General features: G+C 49.3%; 1 protein-coding gene across 1 annotated transcript in view; it reads left to right on the top strand.

Moving 5' to 3' along the window:
* The window catches only part of FARSB (phenylalanyl-tRNA synthetase subunit beta), a 65,200-nt gene that overhangs the window by 21,448 nt on the left and 25,488 nt on the right, over nucleotides 1-18,264 (top strand). The window contains exons 11-15 of the mRNA XM_055121687.1: nucleotides 2,717-2,778; nucleotides 3,047-3,254; nucleotides 3,840-3,920; nucleotides 9,454-9,546; nucleotides 12,013-12,130. Of these exons, the coding sequence (XP_054977662.1) occupies nucleotides 2,717-2,778; nucleotides 3,047-3,254; nucleotides 3,840-3,920; nucleotides 9,454-9,546; nucleotides 12,013-12,130 (562 nt within the window). The remainder of the gene's footprint in view (nucleotides 1-2,716; nucleotides 2,779-3,046; nucleotides 3,255-3,839; nucleotides 3,921-9,453; nucleotides 9,547-12,012; nucleotides 12,131-18,264) is intronic.

Below are 18,264 nucleotides of genomic sequence, written 5' to 3'. Positions count from 1 at the left end.
GCGAGGCCGTTTCTTAATGACCTTTTTTCTTTGAATTTTGCTCTGTTTCTCATTTCTGAAGTGAGTCAACCAAGAATATTGACTTCTGCTGAAGTAGTTCTAAGGAAGACAAACACATCCCTTATACCAGAACCTTTTTTTTTTCTCTGAACGCGTGTATTTATTATAATTTTATACGAAGGTGTAACCAGAAAGCACGGAGCAGCACCAGATTCCCTCATTCTCTTGCTCAGCGTCTGGTCCCCGCTGCCTCGTTGCATCTGCAGGACCCGCCTAAGTACTTAGCTCTTGTGTAGCCGTGGCAGGGTGACCTGGGGAGCCTTCAGTCCTTGATGGCTTCATGGTTCTGGGGCTGACTGCCCATCGCCGAGCTCACGCTTGGTTACATGGTGACGCTCGCAGGATTCGGGGCAGCAGGAGAGCAAACCTGGTGTTCGGGTGCTTACGAGCCAGTCTCTCTGCTAGAGTCGAGGAGGGGGGACGCTCTCCGTTTCCTGGTGCTACGGCCTGCGGGGAGCACAGGGATGCAGAGAGGGGGGAACTTGGAGCCATTTCTGCAGTTCACAGCTCTAACCCTCAGCATCTGCAGAGACGGTATTTTCAGTCTGTTTCAATAGAATGTCAGATTCGGAATGTCTCTCTCTCTCTCTCTTTCTCTCTCTCTCTCTCTCTCCTTCCCTCTCTCTCTCCCTCTCTCCCCCCTTCTCTCTCATGAAGAATCAAGGGCCAAGTGAACTGTGTAATTGGGGAAAAAAATCTATATCTTAAAATTCCCTTTTCTCACCTATGTGATCTTCGAAATTGCTAGGGGAGAGCTGTTAGGAACTTGGAGTGGTGAACATTCTCGCAGAGTGATCCCGCGTATTCCATCGCTCCGGAGTGGGTGTTACTCTGACCTGGACTGAGAGCAGCGCTTCCTAGCTTTCTCCCCAGTCAGGACTGCGCCTCTGGGTGCTTCCTTACGTGAATAGTGCATTCTCTCGGCAACAAAAAGAACTTCAAAAGTTTTTTCTTTTTTTTTACCCCCTAATCTTGTGTTATAAAATAGAGTTTAGAATAAGAGGACTAGAGGGGATTAAAGTGGGTGGGTAACTGGAGAGACTGATACTTAAAAGTGTTCGTTTTGGAAGTTAGGCTGCCAGGCTTATTTGGAATCAATTTGTTACTTCCTGCCGTGTGTGCATTTACCTTTTAACTAGGGAGCAGTGCTCATTACCTGATACGGATTTTTTTATAAGCACAAGAAATATACCAACCTAGGACTCAGAAGTTTGCCATGGTAATTTGGGACTGTCTCTGAAATGAGAATAGTTGTAGCATGTGGGATAAGTGTCTTAGTCCATTTTGAGAGGGTGTCTTGTACAGTTTGCTCATATTAACTGTTCAGTAACGGTTTATTATTGCTATATATATCCAGGGGGCGGGGAATTGGGCCCTACACAGAGGTGCTGGGGGCCGCTGTCAGTTCTCTCCTTGCTCCCGGTGGTAATGAGGGGAACCGTAGGACGCCAAGGGTAGGGGCTGAGTGGGATGGGCTCCACACAAGGCGCTGCCTTAATCCTGTATTCAGTCCAGTGGTTCTGACCCTAATCTTTCTCATCACCTGGGATTTTGATGGCACTCAGATTTGGATTCAGTCTTGTCGAAACTGCTCTGGCTAAAGTGGCCAGTGACTGAATTTCCAATTAATACTCAGGTTATGAGTATCACCTTCCAGGATGGCTTCTCACAAGGCTTCTGAATTGGGAACTGCATTTTGAATAGATGGCTATGGCCTGTTCTTAATCTAAACAGATTTTTTGTTTTTGTTTGCGTGGGCCACGCCCGGGCGTGCTCAGGGCTCACTCCGCTCAGCTCAGATATCATTCCTGGCTGGGCTCGGGAGCATATGTGGTGCCAGGGACCTAACCCAGGTTGGCTGTGTGCAAGGCAAGCGCCCTGCCCACTGTACTATCATTCTGGCCCCGAAACTTTTTAATTAAAGCCTTTCACGAGTGGTAGTTAGGATTTTTGAATAGTGATAAACATATTTGTGGAAAAGTGTTCAGTGGTGTTGGCAAGCCTGAAATGTGTGTGTGTGTGTGTGTGTGTGGAGGGGTGTGTGTGTGTGTCTGTGTCTATGTCTGTGTGTGTATGTGTGTGTGTGTTTTCCCTTGCCTGACCTGGGACAGCTCGGCTCTGTTTGAAGGGGAGTGAGCACTCCTTTATGAGAAGCTCTCATTCCTCCTGTTTCCTGGAGCCTTGGGCTTGATGTAGTTGCCGTTTCCCGCCTGGAAAGGAGAGAGGAATGTCTTCATGACACTCTGAGATTGAGTCTAGTCGGGTGTGCATTGTGACACTTGCCTTATTTCTGCCTGGTCATAAGCACCTTGCACAAGACCAGATTCTCCAGTGGGATCAGTCGTAGCAAATTTATTCCTCTATACAGTTTTATTTTTTAATTTTTGGAGGGGGCTGCTCCCAGCACAGCTCTGAGGGCCCGGTGGGCCTGGGGCCAAACCTAGGACTCCTGCAGGCCGAGCCTCTGCTCTAGTCCCTGGACAACTCCCTGGCCCTCGTGTTTTAAGATACTTTGTGTAGTTTCAACATCTGGCCCTAATGATCATTTCTTCGAAGGGTGATGAAACTAACAGAAATGAGTGTAAAGGAGTCTAATCTTGTATTTCAGGGGGAATGATTTTAGCTTCTCAAACACTTTATTTTTTTTCCTTTTAAGGAACTGGCTTACCGAAAGGAAGTGGTGAGAGCTGATCTAATTAACAAAAAAGTTGGAATCAGGTATGCTCTGTAACTTAATTTATTTACTGTTGGAGAGAATTCCAGAATGTAGTGCGAGCTCTTTAATTTTCCCTGACAGGATGCTTGCAAGGGGGGTTTGATATCTCTTCAGACCAAGTTCAGTGACAATAAGAACGTCAGCAAAACGTTTGGTGTGTAATGGATTTAAAAAAAACATGCTATTGTTTCAGGTGTAAGCGTATTTTAAAACAAAATAAACTGTTTAAATAGCCCAGTGAAGCTAATGGTTTGTACATTCCTCTTTCAGAGAAACTCCAGAAAATATTGCCAAGCTTCTGACCAGAATGTACTTAAAATCAGAAGTCATAGGTGATGGGAATCAGATCGAGATCGAGATCCCTCCTACCAGGTCCGACATCATGCATGCCTGTGATATCGTAGAGGACGCAGCTATTGCTTACGGATATAACAACATTCAGATGACTCTCCCGAAAACGTACACCATAGCTAATCAAGTAAGATTGCACCCTTAAATAAACACTCCTTATTGTTAGAAACTGGTTATTGAATGCCAGGAAAGCTTGGAGAGAAACAGAACGTAGGAATTAAGCAGTATTTGGACATGCTCCGCCGTGAGAGGCATTTGCTCTGGGGAGGATGTAAACCAGATGTCCAGTTGATTGGAGTCAAGCTGCAAACCTGTGATGACTCATTCTTTGAAGAAAGGCAGGTCTCGAGTTGGGGGCCCTTGGCAGCTTGCTCACTGGGAGATTCATTTTCTCTCCCTGGCTCTGAAGGCAGAAGCTGTGTGGGAGCCATAGGTGTGTGTGTGTGTGCGCGTGTGTGCGTGTGTGTGTGCGTGTGTGTGTGCGTGTGTGTGTGTGAGTGTGTGTGTGTGTGTGTGTGTGATTGTGTGTGTGTGTGTGTGTGTGGGTGTGTGGGTGTGTGTGTGTTTGTCTATGTCTACAGTCATGGCGGTTTCTGGTCATGGAGGTGGTGAGGAAAGGGTGGTTACCAGTCCACTAGTGGGAACAGAAAAGCAGCCCTTTATAAAAAATACAAGAAGCCCACTTGACTGAGGTGAAATACGTCTTTTTCAGTTTCCTCTGAACAAGCTCACAGAACTCCTGAGGCACGACATGGCCGCCGCCGGCTTCACCGAAGCCCTGACCTTTGCCCTGGTACGTTGACATGCCTTTCCTGCCCAGCCGACCGTTTGCTCAGAATCTCTGAATAATCTGTTCTTCCATCCCTCATGAATTTATAAAAGCTATGTATTTATCTATTTTACCTTTTTTAAGGACTGGAGCGATAGCACGGCGGGTAGTGTGTTTGCCTTGCACGTGGCCGACCCGGGCTCAGTTCCTCCGTCCCTCTCGGAGAGCCCAGCAAGCTACTGAGAGTATCCCGACCGCGAGGCAGAGCCTGGCAAGCTCCCCATGGCGTATTCAATATGCCAAAAACAGTAACAACAAGTCTCACAATGGAGACGTTACTGGTGCCCACTCGAGCAAATCGATGAACAACGGAATGATAGTGCTGCAGTGCTACAGTGCTACCTTTAAAAATTTTTTTTTTAAAATTAAAAAAAAAAATTCAGGCCACACCCAGAGGTGCTCAGGGGTCACTCCCGGCTCTGCACGCAGCTATCACTCCTTTTGGTGCTCTTCGGACCCTGTAGGCTTGAACCTGGGTTGACCATGCCTCCTGTACTATTGCTCCAGCCCTGAATTTATAAAATCTATATTTCCAGCATTTGTGACTCCATGTCATAGGACACCAGGTAAAGAATGTAGAGGATCTGTTCTTTCAGGTCCAGCTAGGTCTGAAGGGCCGAGGAAGGCTGCAGTGGCTGGTGAGGGCAGCGGCTGATCGGGCGTGAAGGCTGAGGTCACCGGGTGTCCTGACGAGCTGGGGGGAAGGGGGCCCTTCAGTCCGCCTTTGGGGGTCGCCGTGCCCACTAGATGCCGCCCTGGCTCAGGGCTTGCGGGCTGTTCCCCATTAGACCGGTTTCTTTGTCTTTGAACATGTTCACAAACATTTGCTTTGAGTTGAAAAGCTGACATAAAAGGCTTAAATCAGGAAATGAATTTTATTGCAAAATCAGAAGGAAATCCCCCCCACCCCAGCAGATTGACCATCGGGGAGATTGAAATGTGTATATAATTTGTAGTTTCCTTTGCTCGCTTGAAATTTTCTTTTTCTTTTGTAGCAGGGGCCACTCCCTGTGGTGTTTGGTTCTGCAGGGCGGGCCTCCTGGCTTGGTGCCAGGGCACCGCCAGGCCACTCCCAGCGTGCTGCCCTTTGTGGGCAGGGCATTTGCTCGAGGGGTCGGAGTCAGGGCCGCCTGGCTCTCTCCTCCCCCTCTCCCCCACTGTTGGCTTCCGAGCCTTCCCGGGTGCCCACAGCATCATTTTTGCCAGTAAATAGCAGCTTCATGATGGAGGGCCGAAAGCAGGCCCCAGTAGGATGGGAGCGGCTCTTCCTTTTTATAAATTTTTAAAAAATTATTTTTAATTTCATAAAGTTATTCACAAGAATGGATTACGTGCAATTTTTTTTTTTTTCTTTTTGGGTCACACCCGGCAATGCACAGGTGTCACTCCTGGCTCTGCACTCAGGAATCACCCCTGGCGGTGCTCAGGGGACCATATGGGATGCTGGGATTCGAACCCGGGTTGGCCGAGTGCAAGGCAAACGCCCTACCCGCTGTGCTATCGCTCCAGCCCCTATGTGCAATGTTTTGAAACCAATCCCACCATCAGGCCACCATTATTTTGAATTTCCCACCACCACTCAAACCTGCCAAACAGACAGATGCTAGATAATTATTTGTATTGCTAGATAGTTGATTTATCTTGTGGCCACGCACTCCTGTCACTGTCACTGTCATCCCGTTGTTCATCAATTTGCTCAAGCGGGCACCAGTAACATCGCCATTCTGAGACTTGTTACTGTGTTTGGCATATCGAATACACCATGGGGAGCCTGCCAGGCTCTGCCGTGCGGGCGAGGTACTCTCGGTAGCTTGCCAGGCTCTCCGAGAGGGGCGGAGGAATCGAACCCGGGTCAGCCGTGTGCAAGTCAAACGCCCTACCCACTGCTGTGTTGCTCCAGCCCCAACACGCACTCCTGGAAATCTAAAATTTTAGAGAATTAGGGGCTGGAGAAGTCTCTGCAGCGAGCTGCTTGGTTCCGAGATTGTTTTGTGTGTCTCTGGATCGTGTCCATTAAGGAGCTTAAATAGTTGCTGGAGGCAGCTCGTGGGCATGACCTCCAGGGTCCTGTGGAGACGGGGAGATGGGAAGGGCCGGCCCAACCCCTATCCCATGAGGCCTGAAGTTTGCTGACACTACTCCCGAGTATCTGAGCTTTTCACTGGCTTCTGGAAGTTGGGAGCCGCAGAGGTTCCTTGGGGCAGGCAGAGGGACAGCGCCTGCTCCCATCGAGGCGCCCGGCTGAAACTGGCCTGGCCCAAAGTCCCGAGGCATCTCTGCAGTGGCCCAGTCCAGCAGGAAACTCTCAGTCTCCAGGGGATGGAAGGACGGAGCAGTGGGGTTCACTGGTCATGGCGGGCTGGGCAGTCTCTCCTGGCCCTCTCTTGGGCGTTGATCACCCACAGGGTGGCTCTAGTCCAGCCCCTAATTTTTAATTCAGCCTCTCTGGGCAGCTGTGGGCCGTTTGCTGAGTCCCAGGCTCCGAACTGACGACGGGCTCTTGAGACTGAATGGTGAGGCAGCTTAGTGGTCACCAGTGCCCTGGCCTTTGGACTGATTAATTTACTGGGGGGCTTGGGGGCCACGCCCGGCAGCGCTCGGGGCTGACTCACGGCTCTGTGCTCAGGGGGCCATAGGCGGTGCTGAGGCTAGAAAAGGCTTGGCTCTGAGCTCTGCAATACCTCTCTGACCTCCTTAAATTTTAACTTTTACATTTTCCTTGATGATGGGATTGGACCTGGAACTTCTTTTTAATTCAATTTTATTTTTATAAAGTTGCTCACAGTAGTTCATTACAGATAATATTCAAACACCCATCCCACTACCGTGCGCCTTCCCGGGACCATAAGAAAGTGTGTGAAGATTGTCATATTTCATCCTGGAGTCATCTAAGCCCTTGTAAGCCATTTAAGAGATGACAATCGTGCATGTTAAACTCAAACCACTGTGTGCTACTCTTGGTACATCAGTGGGCTAGAGTGTAAGAGCATTCGCGGCCGTGTGCTCAGGACATTTTGTGTCGCTCTCTTCCGGAGCTTTATTTCAGAGTCTCTGGATGTCTGCCATTAATGAGATTATATGGCACCTGGGACAGTTTGTGCGTGTGACTGCCAAGTTACTCGAAAACTAGGGAGCTGGGGGGAGGAGGCCCAGTTCTGAGCGAGCTTGGAGATCTCAGTTGTGGGTTCCGCATACCTGGGTATTTTTGCAGGTTCCCTCATAGGTGAGGGTCTTGCGAGCCTGTGAACCCAGAACTTCTTAATGCTCTTAGCACACTGCTGGTCTCGGAGCCAGATCCTCGGCCCGCCTTTGACTTGCTCAGCAGCACTCGCCTCTGGCTCCACCCGGTGCCAGCTTGCTGCTCCAGACCCACATAGCCCTGGCTGGACACTTCGCAGGGTGTCTGCTCGCAGCATGAAAATGTGAAATGTAGTGCTGAGAAATGCAGACTTGGTTCCTTGCTCAGGGGTCACTCCCGGTGGGGCTGGGAATTTGAACCGGGGTCCACGGTGTGGGAAGGCAAGCGCCGTGCCTCCTGTCCCCTCACTCCTGTCCCTCGTTTGTCGTTTTGAACAGAAACGGGGCCCAGAGATTGGTTTTAGAACAAGCTGCCGTGATGGTCCCCCTGTGACTGCCCTGCCCTGCCCTGCCCTGCTCAGCCCCCCACCCCCTCTTCCAGCACAGCTCACCGTGTGGCACGCTTTCCCTCCCGGTTGCTTCTGTGTGAGCCCGTGGTGCCGCACCTCCCCGGGGGTGTCCTTGCTTGGCTGCTCTGCGGGGGACCTTGGTCCCTGCGTGGCTCCCCGAGGAAGACCCGTAACTGGCTGCAGCCCACCGGGGATTTCTGCCCCGGCCGCTCTGTGCCCCAGGCTCCCTTGCGGCTGGCCGCAGTCCGTGCTTCACAGTGAGCCCGCGTCCCAGCTCACCTCGGCAGTTTACTGATGCTCCAAGTAAACATGACCATTTAAGGTCTCCTTCCTGTGCTCCGGCAACTGCCACTTGGGCTGCCTTCATTTAAGTAGCCACCTCTGCCCCCTTACCAGCTGGCTTGGCACTTTGATAACGTGCAAAGCTACTGAGACACCGCCCTGGCCTGGACTCCTTTCTGTCGAGTGTAGATTGCCTTTCCTGACTAACTGTTCTCGTAGCTAACTCTTGTTTGCACAAGTCCCCCTGTGCCCCGGGGAAGTGTTAACTCCCACCGTGTGCCAGCACGTTCTCCACCTCTGCTGCCCTTCTGCACCAGCGAGCCCGTTTCTGCCCTGAGAGCTTGACAGGAATCCTTAGCACTGGCGTGGTATGAACTGAATCTAAATCAATTTTTGTGTGTGTGGGTGTGTGTGAAATATTGGCCAACTTGTTTGTCCCCGAGGACCATTTTGTTGAATGATGTAACCCTGGAGATTAGTATAATAATATGCTAGTGCATCAGTTTTCAGGTTCAGTTGTAAACTTTTCAGAAAATTAGCATTAATATATGTGACCATAATACTGCTCTTCATCATCATCATCATCATCATCATCATCATCATCATCATTATCCCGTTGATCATCAATTTTCTCGAGCGGTCTCAGTAACGTCTCCATTCGTCCTAGCCCAGAGATTTTAGAAGCCTCTCTTTACTCGTCCTTCCCAACAGTGCCGCATTGCAGGCTCTTTCAGTGTCAGGGGAATGAGATCCATCATTGTTACTGGTTTTGGCACATTTGGGCATTATTTTCATAATATTGCTCTTAACATTATTATTATTATTATTATTATTATTATTATTATTATTTTGCTTTTTGGGTCACACTTGTGATGCTCTGGGATTACTCCTGGCTCTGTACTCAGAAATTACTCCTGGCAGTGCTGGGAGGACCATATGGATGCCAGGGATCAAACCCAGGCAGAGTGCAAGGCAAACACCCTACCCGATGTACTATTGCTTTGGCCCCAACATTCTTCTTTTTTTTGGTTCTTGGGTCACACCCGGCGATGCTCAGGGGTGACTCCTGGCTCTGCACTCAGGAATTACTCCTGACGGTGCTCAGGGGACATATGGGATACTGGGAATCGATCTGGATCGGCTGCGTGTAAGGCAAACACCCTCCCCATTGTGCTATCGCTCCAGCCCCCCAACATGATTATTCTTGAAGTGACTCATTAACCATTATTGTTGATGTTAGTTTGGGCTAAACATTTTATCGCTTTGTATCTTGGGCCCGAGTCCAGGTTTTGCCACCATCTCCCGGTGAAAAATGCCCTTTAATTCTATGTAATGGCTCGGACTCGTCAGAGGACTATTAATGTCAAGTCACATGTTCAGTGGGTCTGAAATAGAGTAGAATGTGTTTATTCTGAGCTTCTCTTAATTTATATAGAGAATTTAATATTTTATATAAAGGATCTACATTGTTGTCAGTCCATAAGTTGGCCTATAGCGTTATATACTTTTTAAATATTAAATGTAGTCGTTCCTTTTCCATGTTGACCTGTTCTTTACGTACTTCTCAGTGCTCCAAGGAGGATATTGCCGACAAACTGGGTTTGGACATCTCTGCAACAAAGGCAGTGCACATAAGTAACCCTAAAACAGCCGAATTTCAGGTAAGCGTTTGAGTAAAGCCCGAGAGGCAGTACACGAGTTAGGAAACGTCCCTCCCTACTGTAGCTCAGGTGGCCGAGTAATGCTTTCAAACATTTTTCAGGCAAGTTTGTAGTTGCTTGTTATATACGTTCTTCACAAAACCCCTACAACTTTTTCCAGTCTTTTTTTTTTCTTTTTGGGTCACACCCAGCAATGCTCAGGGGTTACTCCTGGCTCTGCACTAGGAATTACTCCTGTCGGTGCTCGGACCATATGGGATGCTGGGAATGGAACCGGGGTTGGTTGCAAGGCAGATGCCCTCCCCACAGAGCTATCGCTCTATCCCTCCAGCCTTTTCTTGATTGACTTTAAACTCTAGGGTTCTTTCTGTATGCTGTTTGGATCGCGTGGTCTGAATTTGCCATTTCTTTCTTTCCTCTGCCGCTCTGGTGGTGCTCATGGCGTGGTGCTCAGAGGTCGCCAGGTGGAGCTGGGGAATCGCGCAGGGCAGGGAGGCATGTGGTGCTCCCCCATGCCCCCAGCCTCTGCGTTTCCCGTTTCAGAACTGGGTGTTGGTGCTCTGTTCAGATTCCGTCTCTCCCCCGCTGTCTGTAACCTGCTCCCAGTGCCTGCGGGAAGTTCCTTGCCCTGCAGTGAGCTGCTCCACCAGCCCTCGGCTGTGCCGCTGGCATCGCCGTCTCCAGTTCAGCGGCAGTTTCACATAGTTCAAGGCTTTTGCTGAGAACCAAACTGCCTACCTTTGCTTGTTGTCGGTGGTGGTGACTTGCAGACTAGACTATGAACTCTACAGAGAGCATCTCGGAGTCAGAATCTGCTGATTCGTCACTCCACATCCCACCTCTTTCATAGCCCTAAGGTATTCGTTCATTTTGTTTGTTAGACCAGCCTGAAGAGCAAATCATTGTTCCAGTATCAGAGACTGCGTTAGGTGAAAACCAAGTGTTTAAGTTCTTGTTTTTAGATGAACTCTCAGACTCGCGAGAATTCCATGGAGCTTGATTTTCGTTACAGTAAAAGTAGGGGTCTGGATTAGCTTTTAAATTCTAAACATTCTGGGGGCTGGAGTGATAGCATAGCGGGTAGGGCATTTGCCTTGCACGCAGCCGACCGCGGTTCGATTCCCAGCAGCCCATGTGGTCCCCCGAGCACCGACGAGTGATTCCTGAGTGCAGAGCCAGGAGTAACCCCTGAGCATCGCCGGGTGTGACCCAAAAAAGAAAAAAAAAATTCTAAACATTCTGAAGGTGTTTAAATCTAGCTTAAAAATCTGAATTGTACCTGCAGAATTTCACACTGTGACACATTAGCGCTACACCAGTTAAAGATCCTATTGGTAATAATGCATCACGTACATGAGTTATTTCTTTTTATTTGTTCTCAGAACTTTGAAGAATTTTTATACTGCCATAAAAAGGTTGAGCTTGAGTTTTTATAGTGCAGTTTCTGAGATTTGGTAGTACTTTTCTTGTGCTTTTGCTTTTACATTTTTTTACTGGAAATTTTACTGGTTTGGGGAGCCACACCCCATGGTCCCCTGGGCTTTTCCTGGCCCAGCTCTGTGGACCATTTGTGCTGGGGACCAAACCCACACCCTCCCACATGCAAAACAAGCAGCCTGTTGAGCTCTCTCTGGGCCTCTCCGGCTTTAAATGATGCCCATGGTCAGCTTTTTAGTAGATACTGAAATTTATTTGCATAGAGCAGTGGTTCAATAGCTTTAATGGGTTTTTTATTTTATTCCAATTTTTCTCCCAGTTTCACATAGCAGACTTGAGAGATTTCTTAAGGATTAATGTTAACATTCTTAAGGGCTTATGTCCTGTCTTATTTTATATAAATGGAAGAAAAACAAGTCAGAAATACACAAAATGTCATTATAAATAGCTGTGGCTTAGCACACTTACAGATCAATAGTCCTGCATAAAGTCTGTTAGCTCTGAGGGAGTCTGCCTTTTAGACAGACTCTTTCCATTTACTCTTGCTTTTCCAGGACAGATGCCCGACTGCTACCAAAGAAACGTAATATGTTTATTTTTTTATAGTTAAATGTAAAGTTGCTCATGGCCTTAAATAACACAGTGCTGTCTAAGGTGTCTCGGCCTGGGGCGGGACAGATAGTGCAGTGGGTAGAGCCCTTGGACTCGATCCCTGCAAGAGTGATCGTTGAGTGCAGAACCAGGAGTGACTCCATCTTAGATACAAGCAGTTATAGCTCTGTTTTATTGCTGCTGCTTTTTTTTTTTTTTTAATGTAGGAATTTTCAGTTTGTCATTTTGGAAGGCTAAATGTTTTCATCGTTCTTTATAAGTTTTGGAATTGAGAGTTGAAACCGACTGGGATGTTTTAGGCAATCGCCTTTCCAGAGCAAGTGGGGTGGTTGTTTTTTTTTTTCCCCCCTGCTTTTGTTTCTCATCTGGGCTGTCTGGTTGCTTTTCAGTGACTGCTGTTCCGTTTCGTCCCTGTAGGTGGCGCGCACTACCCTTCTTCCTGGCCTCCTGAAGACCATAGCATCCAACCGGAAGATGCCCCTTCCTCTGAAGCTGTTTGAAATCTCTGACATTGTAGTAAAAGATTCTAGCAAAGGTAAGAGTCAGTCACCTTTTATCTGTATACTTAAAGCCTGTTTTAATTAGGAAATTTTCAGCTGAGTATGAGGGCTACCGAGAGTAACTCGCCCACACGGCAGAGCCTGGCAAGCTCCCCGTGGCGTATTCGATATGCCAAAAACAGTAACAGCAAGTCTCACAATGGAGAGACTCGTTACTGGTGCCCGCTCGAGCAAATCAATGAGCAACGGGATGACAGTGCTACAGTGACAGTGATAGAAGGAGGAAAATAAATGCTATAATTCGATAAATTCTTCTCCCAGCTCCAGTTCTTATTAACACGCTGGCCACAGCAATAGTACAGCGGGTCGGGCGCCTGCTGAGGGTCCATCCTCAGCACCCCGTAGGGTCCTCTGAGCCCCACCACGAGTGATGCCCTGAATTCAGAGCCAGGACTATGCCTGGAGCACCAGTGGGTGTGGCCCAAAAAGGCTCTCCCACCCCCCTGCCCCCTGAAATACAGACCATTTATTTTTCTAAACCTTTCCTCATATTTTATGCAAATTCTAGACAAAATTTTGTCAGCAAACACATTAAAATGTATATTTGAAAGACCAGGACTACCTTTTTTTTTAAACTAGAACTGGACTCCATTATCATATTTTCTGGTCCCAAAATCTAGCTAAATGACTTAAATGTTCTCAATTTTCTCTTTAATTTTCACAATTGACTTGACTCACTCCAAGTAAGATCTGGGTATCTGGTTGCCCTATCTCATTACTTTTAATAAAAAGCAATTCTGAAAAAAAATTAAAAATAAAGTTTTTTTAATTGAATCATCATGAGATGCACAGTTACAGAGTTGTTCACGGTTGGGTTTCAGTCATTCAATATTCCAGCATCCGTCCCTGTAACAGCACATGCCCTCCCACCCGCCTCAGCCTGCCTCTGTGGCAGAAACCTGAAAAGCAGCCTCTTCACAAGGAAGACCTCAGCTTGAAAATCACCACGAAATACGGATTTCCCCTTACACCAGGCAGTCATGTGCACATCCCTTAAAAGTACTGGGGGGTCTTGTCGTTCGAATCTGGGCAGTGCGCTATCGCTGTTGCACTCGTGGCTGCAAGCCCGTGGCCACTTTTTCTCCCTTTGGGGTCTTCTGGGCTTGAGAGAGGCAGTTGCCCCGCTCAGCACTTGGGCAGCACAGGCCGGGCGGCCGTTCAGACTCCCCGTGTCTTCCCAGACTCCCCCGTGGCTTTGAGCCTGTCCAGGTTGACTGATTGTTCGGAGCCGCACATGCAGTCGTCTCTCGGAGGGCAGTGCCCTCAAGTGACTGAACTGTTGGTAGCGTCCCACGCAGGGGCCTGGGCTTCTCCTCTAGCGTGCCTTGCTCCAGACCGTGTCCTTGTGAGTGAGACCCCAGCAGCAGAAGCCTTGTCCTTACGTCAGGGGACAGTGCGAGACTGTTCTGATCAGCAGAAGCCGTCTGGAAGCAGAGGCTATAAATGGCCCGTCTTAGGGCAGAGGGACTTCAGAGGCCGGATCATCTGACTGTCCTTGGCGGACTGCCCGCGGCGAGCTCCTCAGTGCCGTGGGATCCCGTCTGCTCCCCCGGGAGTCGCTTTCCTCTGGGTAACTGCATCCCATGGCATGTGTGAGGTTTTCACTTCGCAAAAACGCCCTGCAGGGGCCAGAGGCTAGTCCGATGGGTAGGGTAGTGCCACACCGCCGTCTCGTGCGGTCCCCTCTCAGACCTTTCAGAAGGATGCCCGAGTGTAGGCTAGGACGGCCCCGGGTGACCTCTCCAGAAAAGTTCTTCCAAGCCATTTCAGTTTCGGGCGAGGCAGATAGCTTGGCCGCTGGAGCGTGTACTTGGCGTGTAGCAGCCCTGGGGTTTGAGGGGTAAGGTCAATGGACTCAGCAGTCTGCCATCTTGGAAAAGAAAAGATTGGGTTTAATTTACCGAGAGAGGGTTTCCTGTGTAGGTGGGGCCTCGGTTCTGTGTCATAGCACAGGGGCCTTTCTGATGGGCGGTTCTGACTACATGCCTGGGCGCCCCAGGTTGTCATCTGGTCTGCAGAGAGGACAGTTGGGGCGGGGCGAGGGGATCACCGGCTCAGTTCTGTAGAGAGCCTGCATAATTTCTCTCCAGGCCTCAGTTTCCTGTCTCTGCAAAGGGACTTGGTTGGATCATCAGAGTACTTAGTTGGATCAGCAGGCAGGCTTAAAATGAAATTGTGTTCTGGAAAATTCCAGCTAAGCCACAAGCAGTGTTTGGTGTTCACTCTGTTTTGTTTGTTTGCTCCTGGGCCATGGCCCGGAGGGGTACGGTAGGGCTACTGGCCTTCCAGGTGGCTTAGGAGCCACCCCTGGGAGTAGCAGGGATGGAACCCAGCCCGTGGTGCGTTTCCTGTTAACAATAGAGACAGTTCCAGAGGCCAGACCCCAACATAACCTAGTCTCTGCGCCGCGTCTACGAGAATGGCTTGGCACGCTTTGCTGGCAGTTAAAGGGTTAATGCTGCTTCTGCTGCAGCTTTTTTTTTTTTCCTTTCACCTTTTTTCCTTTACTTCTTTTTTCACCAGTTTCTTTGTTTTTCTTGCGGTGGCTTATTTTTATCCTAACCCTTGACTTTATTGGTTTTTCTTCTGTTGGACATTTTTTTTTTTAGGATAGGAAAAGCAAAACATACTGATGTGGGACTTTTAGACAACAGGAGTGTTGGCTTTTGAGTAATTCCTCTCCCGCTTCTTTGCAGTAAATCGAGCATGTGTGTTCTCACTGCCTCCTAGGTGTGTGTGCCGTTTCCCAGTTGGGTTTATGCTGCTCCCCTAACGAGTGGGACCATTGTGATGGAAAGGCATCTATCAGAACTGAAATCCTCAGGGCTGGGATGGTAGTACAACGCCTGGGTGTTTGCGTCGCACGGGGCCAACCCAGGTTCCATCCCCGGCACCCCGTTCAGTCCCCTGAGCACTGCCAGGAGTAATTCCTGAGTTCAGAGCCAGGAGTAACCCCTCAGCACCTGCCAGGTGTGACCCAAAAACCAAAGGGGGTAAAAAAAAAAAAGTGAAATTCCCAACAGTCTTCTAGTTACTATGAAATTGTTCCCCCGTTCCCACGCATGAGGATGGCGCCCGGCAGAGCGGGGGAGGTGGTCTTAATGGTGTTCCGGGCCCTTTCTTTGAGGAGGAAAGAAAGTCATGAGAGAGACAGATGGGGAAATAGGTGTCACAGAGACCACGGAAAGAGAGAAGGAAAGAAAGAAAGAAAGAAAGAAAGAAAGAAAGAAAGAAAGAAAGAAAGAAAGAAAGAAAGAAAGAAAGAAAGAAAGAAAGAAAAAGAAAGAGAGGAAGGGAGGGAGGGAGGGAGGGAGGAAGGAAGGAGGGAGGGAGGAAGGAAGGAAGGAAGGAAGGAAGGAAAGAAACGCTGGCACCCTCGTCTTCAGGAAGGAAGGAAGGAAGGAAGGAAGGAAGGAACGAACGAACGAACGAACGCTGGCACCCTCGTCCTTCACTTCAGCTCCGTGTCAGCAAGTACCTCGTCCACCGTAAACGCAGAGGGCAGCTGCTCTGGACTCTGGGGCCGCCCACACGTTTCCTCTGAGCTGTGTTGTTGAGTGGCAGGACAGCGGCGTGTCCCTTGAGTCCTGCACGCTCCTCCACCGGTATGGGCAGAGCTGGTGGGCCAGCCAGTCTTCTCCCATGGCAGGACACCCCCCTCCCCCACTCGGGCCCACCTCTGCCTTTATGGAGGCGCAGGACTCCGAAGGGGCCGGCACTTTTGAAAGAGTGACCATAGTCATGACTCGACTCGGGAACTGAGTGGGCTTATGATTCATTGTTTTCTCTTTTGAGGGGCTGGGGGTGCTGCAGCTGTTCGTGCTCAGGGCGTAACTCCTGGCTCTGCCTTCAGGGATCACTCCTGGTGGTGCTCAGGGGACCATATGGGATGCCGGGGATCGAACCGGTCCACAGAGTTCCAGGCAAACGCTTACCCCCGTGTTGTCTTTCTCCTCGCTGGCCGGCGTGGCAGTGTTGGGAAGCTGAGGTTCGGGGCGGGCTCGGCGGGGGGGCGAGTTTTCAGCCGCGTTCCAGGCGATGGTAGGGGCGGCAGGCTGCTCTCAGAGCAGGCTGCCCTGTGTCCTCCGATGCTTTCAGTTGTCCCTGCTGCGGTTTCTACTCTGTGATGGCAGGAGTCACTAAAGTATATGAGCAAAATAGTCAAGAATTGCTTTCGAGAAGCAGTTGTCAGTTGCTTATCTTGCTACTGTATTTTTGCAAAGCCCTGCATTCTGAGGTTTTTTTGTTTTTTGTTTTTTTTGCTTTTTGGGTCATACCCAGTGATACTCAGGTGTTACTCCTGGTTCTGCACTCAGGAATTACTCCTGGCGGTGCTTGGGAGACCAAATGGGATGCCGGGGACCGAACCTGGGTCTACCGTGTTACTTAACGTACTATCTCTCCAGCCCCTGATTTTTTTTATTAAGTGCAGGTTGGGCTCTACTACTGCAGTTTATTCTGCCCTGTTGACGAAGCTGCCTGCACACCTAGCAGCTCAGAAAAATAGCACTGAGCTGAAAAAGAACAAACGTCTAAGAAGGTAGACTTGTTAGTTGGGCATTATCAAGTGTCCTGGGAGACTTAGATGTTGCACGGGACGGTCATCCACATGTCAGTTGTCACACTGAAGGGTGTTTGCGGGGAGCCCAGGGGGCCTGGAGGGTTAGGGGTTTCAATCTCTGCTGCAGTAGACGGGACAGCAGCGGCTCAGGCCCGAGAGCTGGTGTCCCTTGGCCCGTGATGGCAGGCGTACATACTCTAGGCTTTCCTTTCCCCCTGTTACTCATTAATGCTTATCCTTGCAGTGCTGCGTACAGGTCCCTGGGTACCAAACATGCCCCAGGCCTTCACTTCTTGCTCAGACCCTGCCTGCTTTCTCGAAAGCATCACTGCTGTCCTGCGGCAAATTGCTTCCTCTGCTCCCAAATTGCTATTTATGTAGTTTCCCAGATTTTGCATTTCTCCCAGAGACTTCTCGTAATCACAGAGCGATCTCCGTCATAGCCTGCCTCCTTTGGGCGTGGCGGTCCAGACTTGAACAAACCAGAGCGGCAGCTCGAATCCTCGTGTGTCTCTGCGGCTCTTCCCCTCTCCTCCCCGAATCCCCCTGGTGGACTGGCCATCTGGGGTGTGGTTTGCTCTTTTGAAACCTCTCCTTCCCTCTGTTGCCGCCGAGGTGTGGTGCTGGCCAGGGGTCACCCCCCTGCTCACATCTTTAATTGTGGGGGGTGTTTGGAGGTGAGGGGTCCCACATTTGCGTCGGGTCCTCCCCCCCTCCCCCCCGGCTGTGCGCTGAGATTGCACCTTGTGGTGGCATCAGGGTCCCACCCCGCTAGCAGAGCTGCCGGGAACAGGCTTAGCGCAGGTGGGCGCCCCAGGGATCGGACTCAAGGCCTCATGCGGGCAAGGCCTGTTCTCCTTGGCCCCTGGACCATCCCCTGGGGCCTGATGAAATTTGTTCTTGTAGTTTTGCTGTTGGTTTGTGCCTTCCACGTTCCTCTCTGAAACTGCAGCCCCACTAACGAGGGCTCCGATCTTTACGTAGTTCCTGGGACAGCTCTGCTTGCTGCAGAAGTCAGAGGGCATTTTGATCTTGAACTCATGAAATACTCTAGCCTCAGTCGAGTATTTCACAATTGTCCGTTAATCCTGTAGCCTTTAGGTGGGGCAAGGCTATCTAGCGTCCACATGTGGAATGCGATTTTCTGAAGAGAGCTTATGTCATCAGCCTGGATTAATTTAATTTTACTACTTCATATTTTTGGCATGTAGAATTTCCAATTAATAATTAAAAAAATATGGGGTGTAAGGAACATTGACATTAACAGTATTTGAAGTAGCATCATTCGCATCTGTGATGGCATCTTAGCTGTGTAAATAGCATCATTTTTAATATAGAAAGTTATTTTAAGACATTTGGTTCCACATAGTTAAGATCTGCTAACGTGAGTATAATGTGCTCTGTCATGCATTGCATATTGTATTTTTTTAATAGATAAAAATCCATTCCAGGTTTACGTTAACTAAATAAAAGTCATCCCACAAGGATATAACTTTTTCCTTCATGCACTGAGAAGGTCATAGATTTTTCCATCACATTTGTTTCTTG

This window comes from Sorex araneus, chromosome X (genome assembly GCF_027595985.1).
Source record: "Sorex araneus isolate mSorAra2 chromosome X, mSorAra2.pri, whole genome shotgun sequence".
Taxonomy (NCBI): Eukaryota; Metazoa; Chordata; class Mammalia; order Eulipotyphla; family Soricidae; genus Sorex; species Sorex araneus.
The sequence above is the reverse complement of the archived record's forward strand: the minus strand, read 5'-3'. Positions and strand labels throughout refer to the sequence as shown.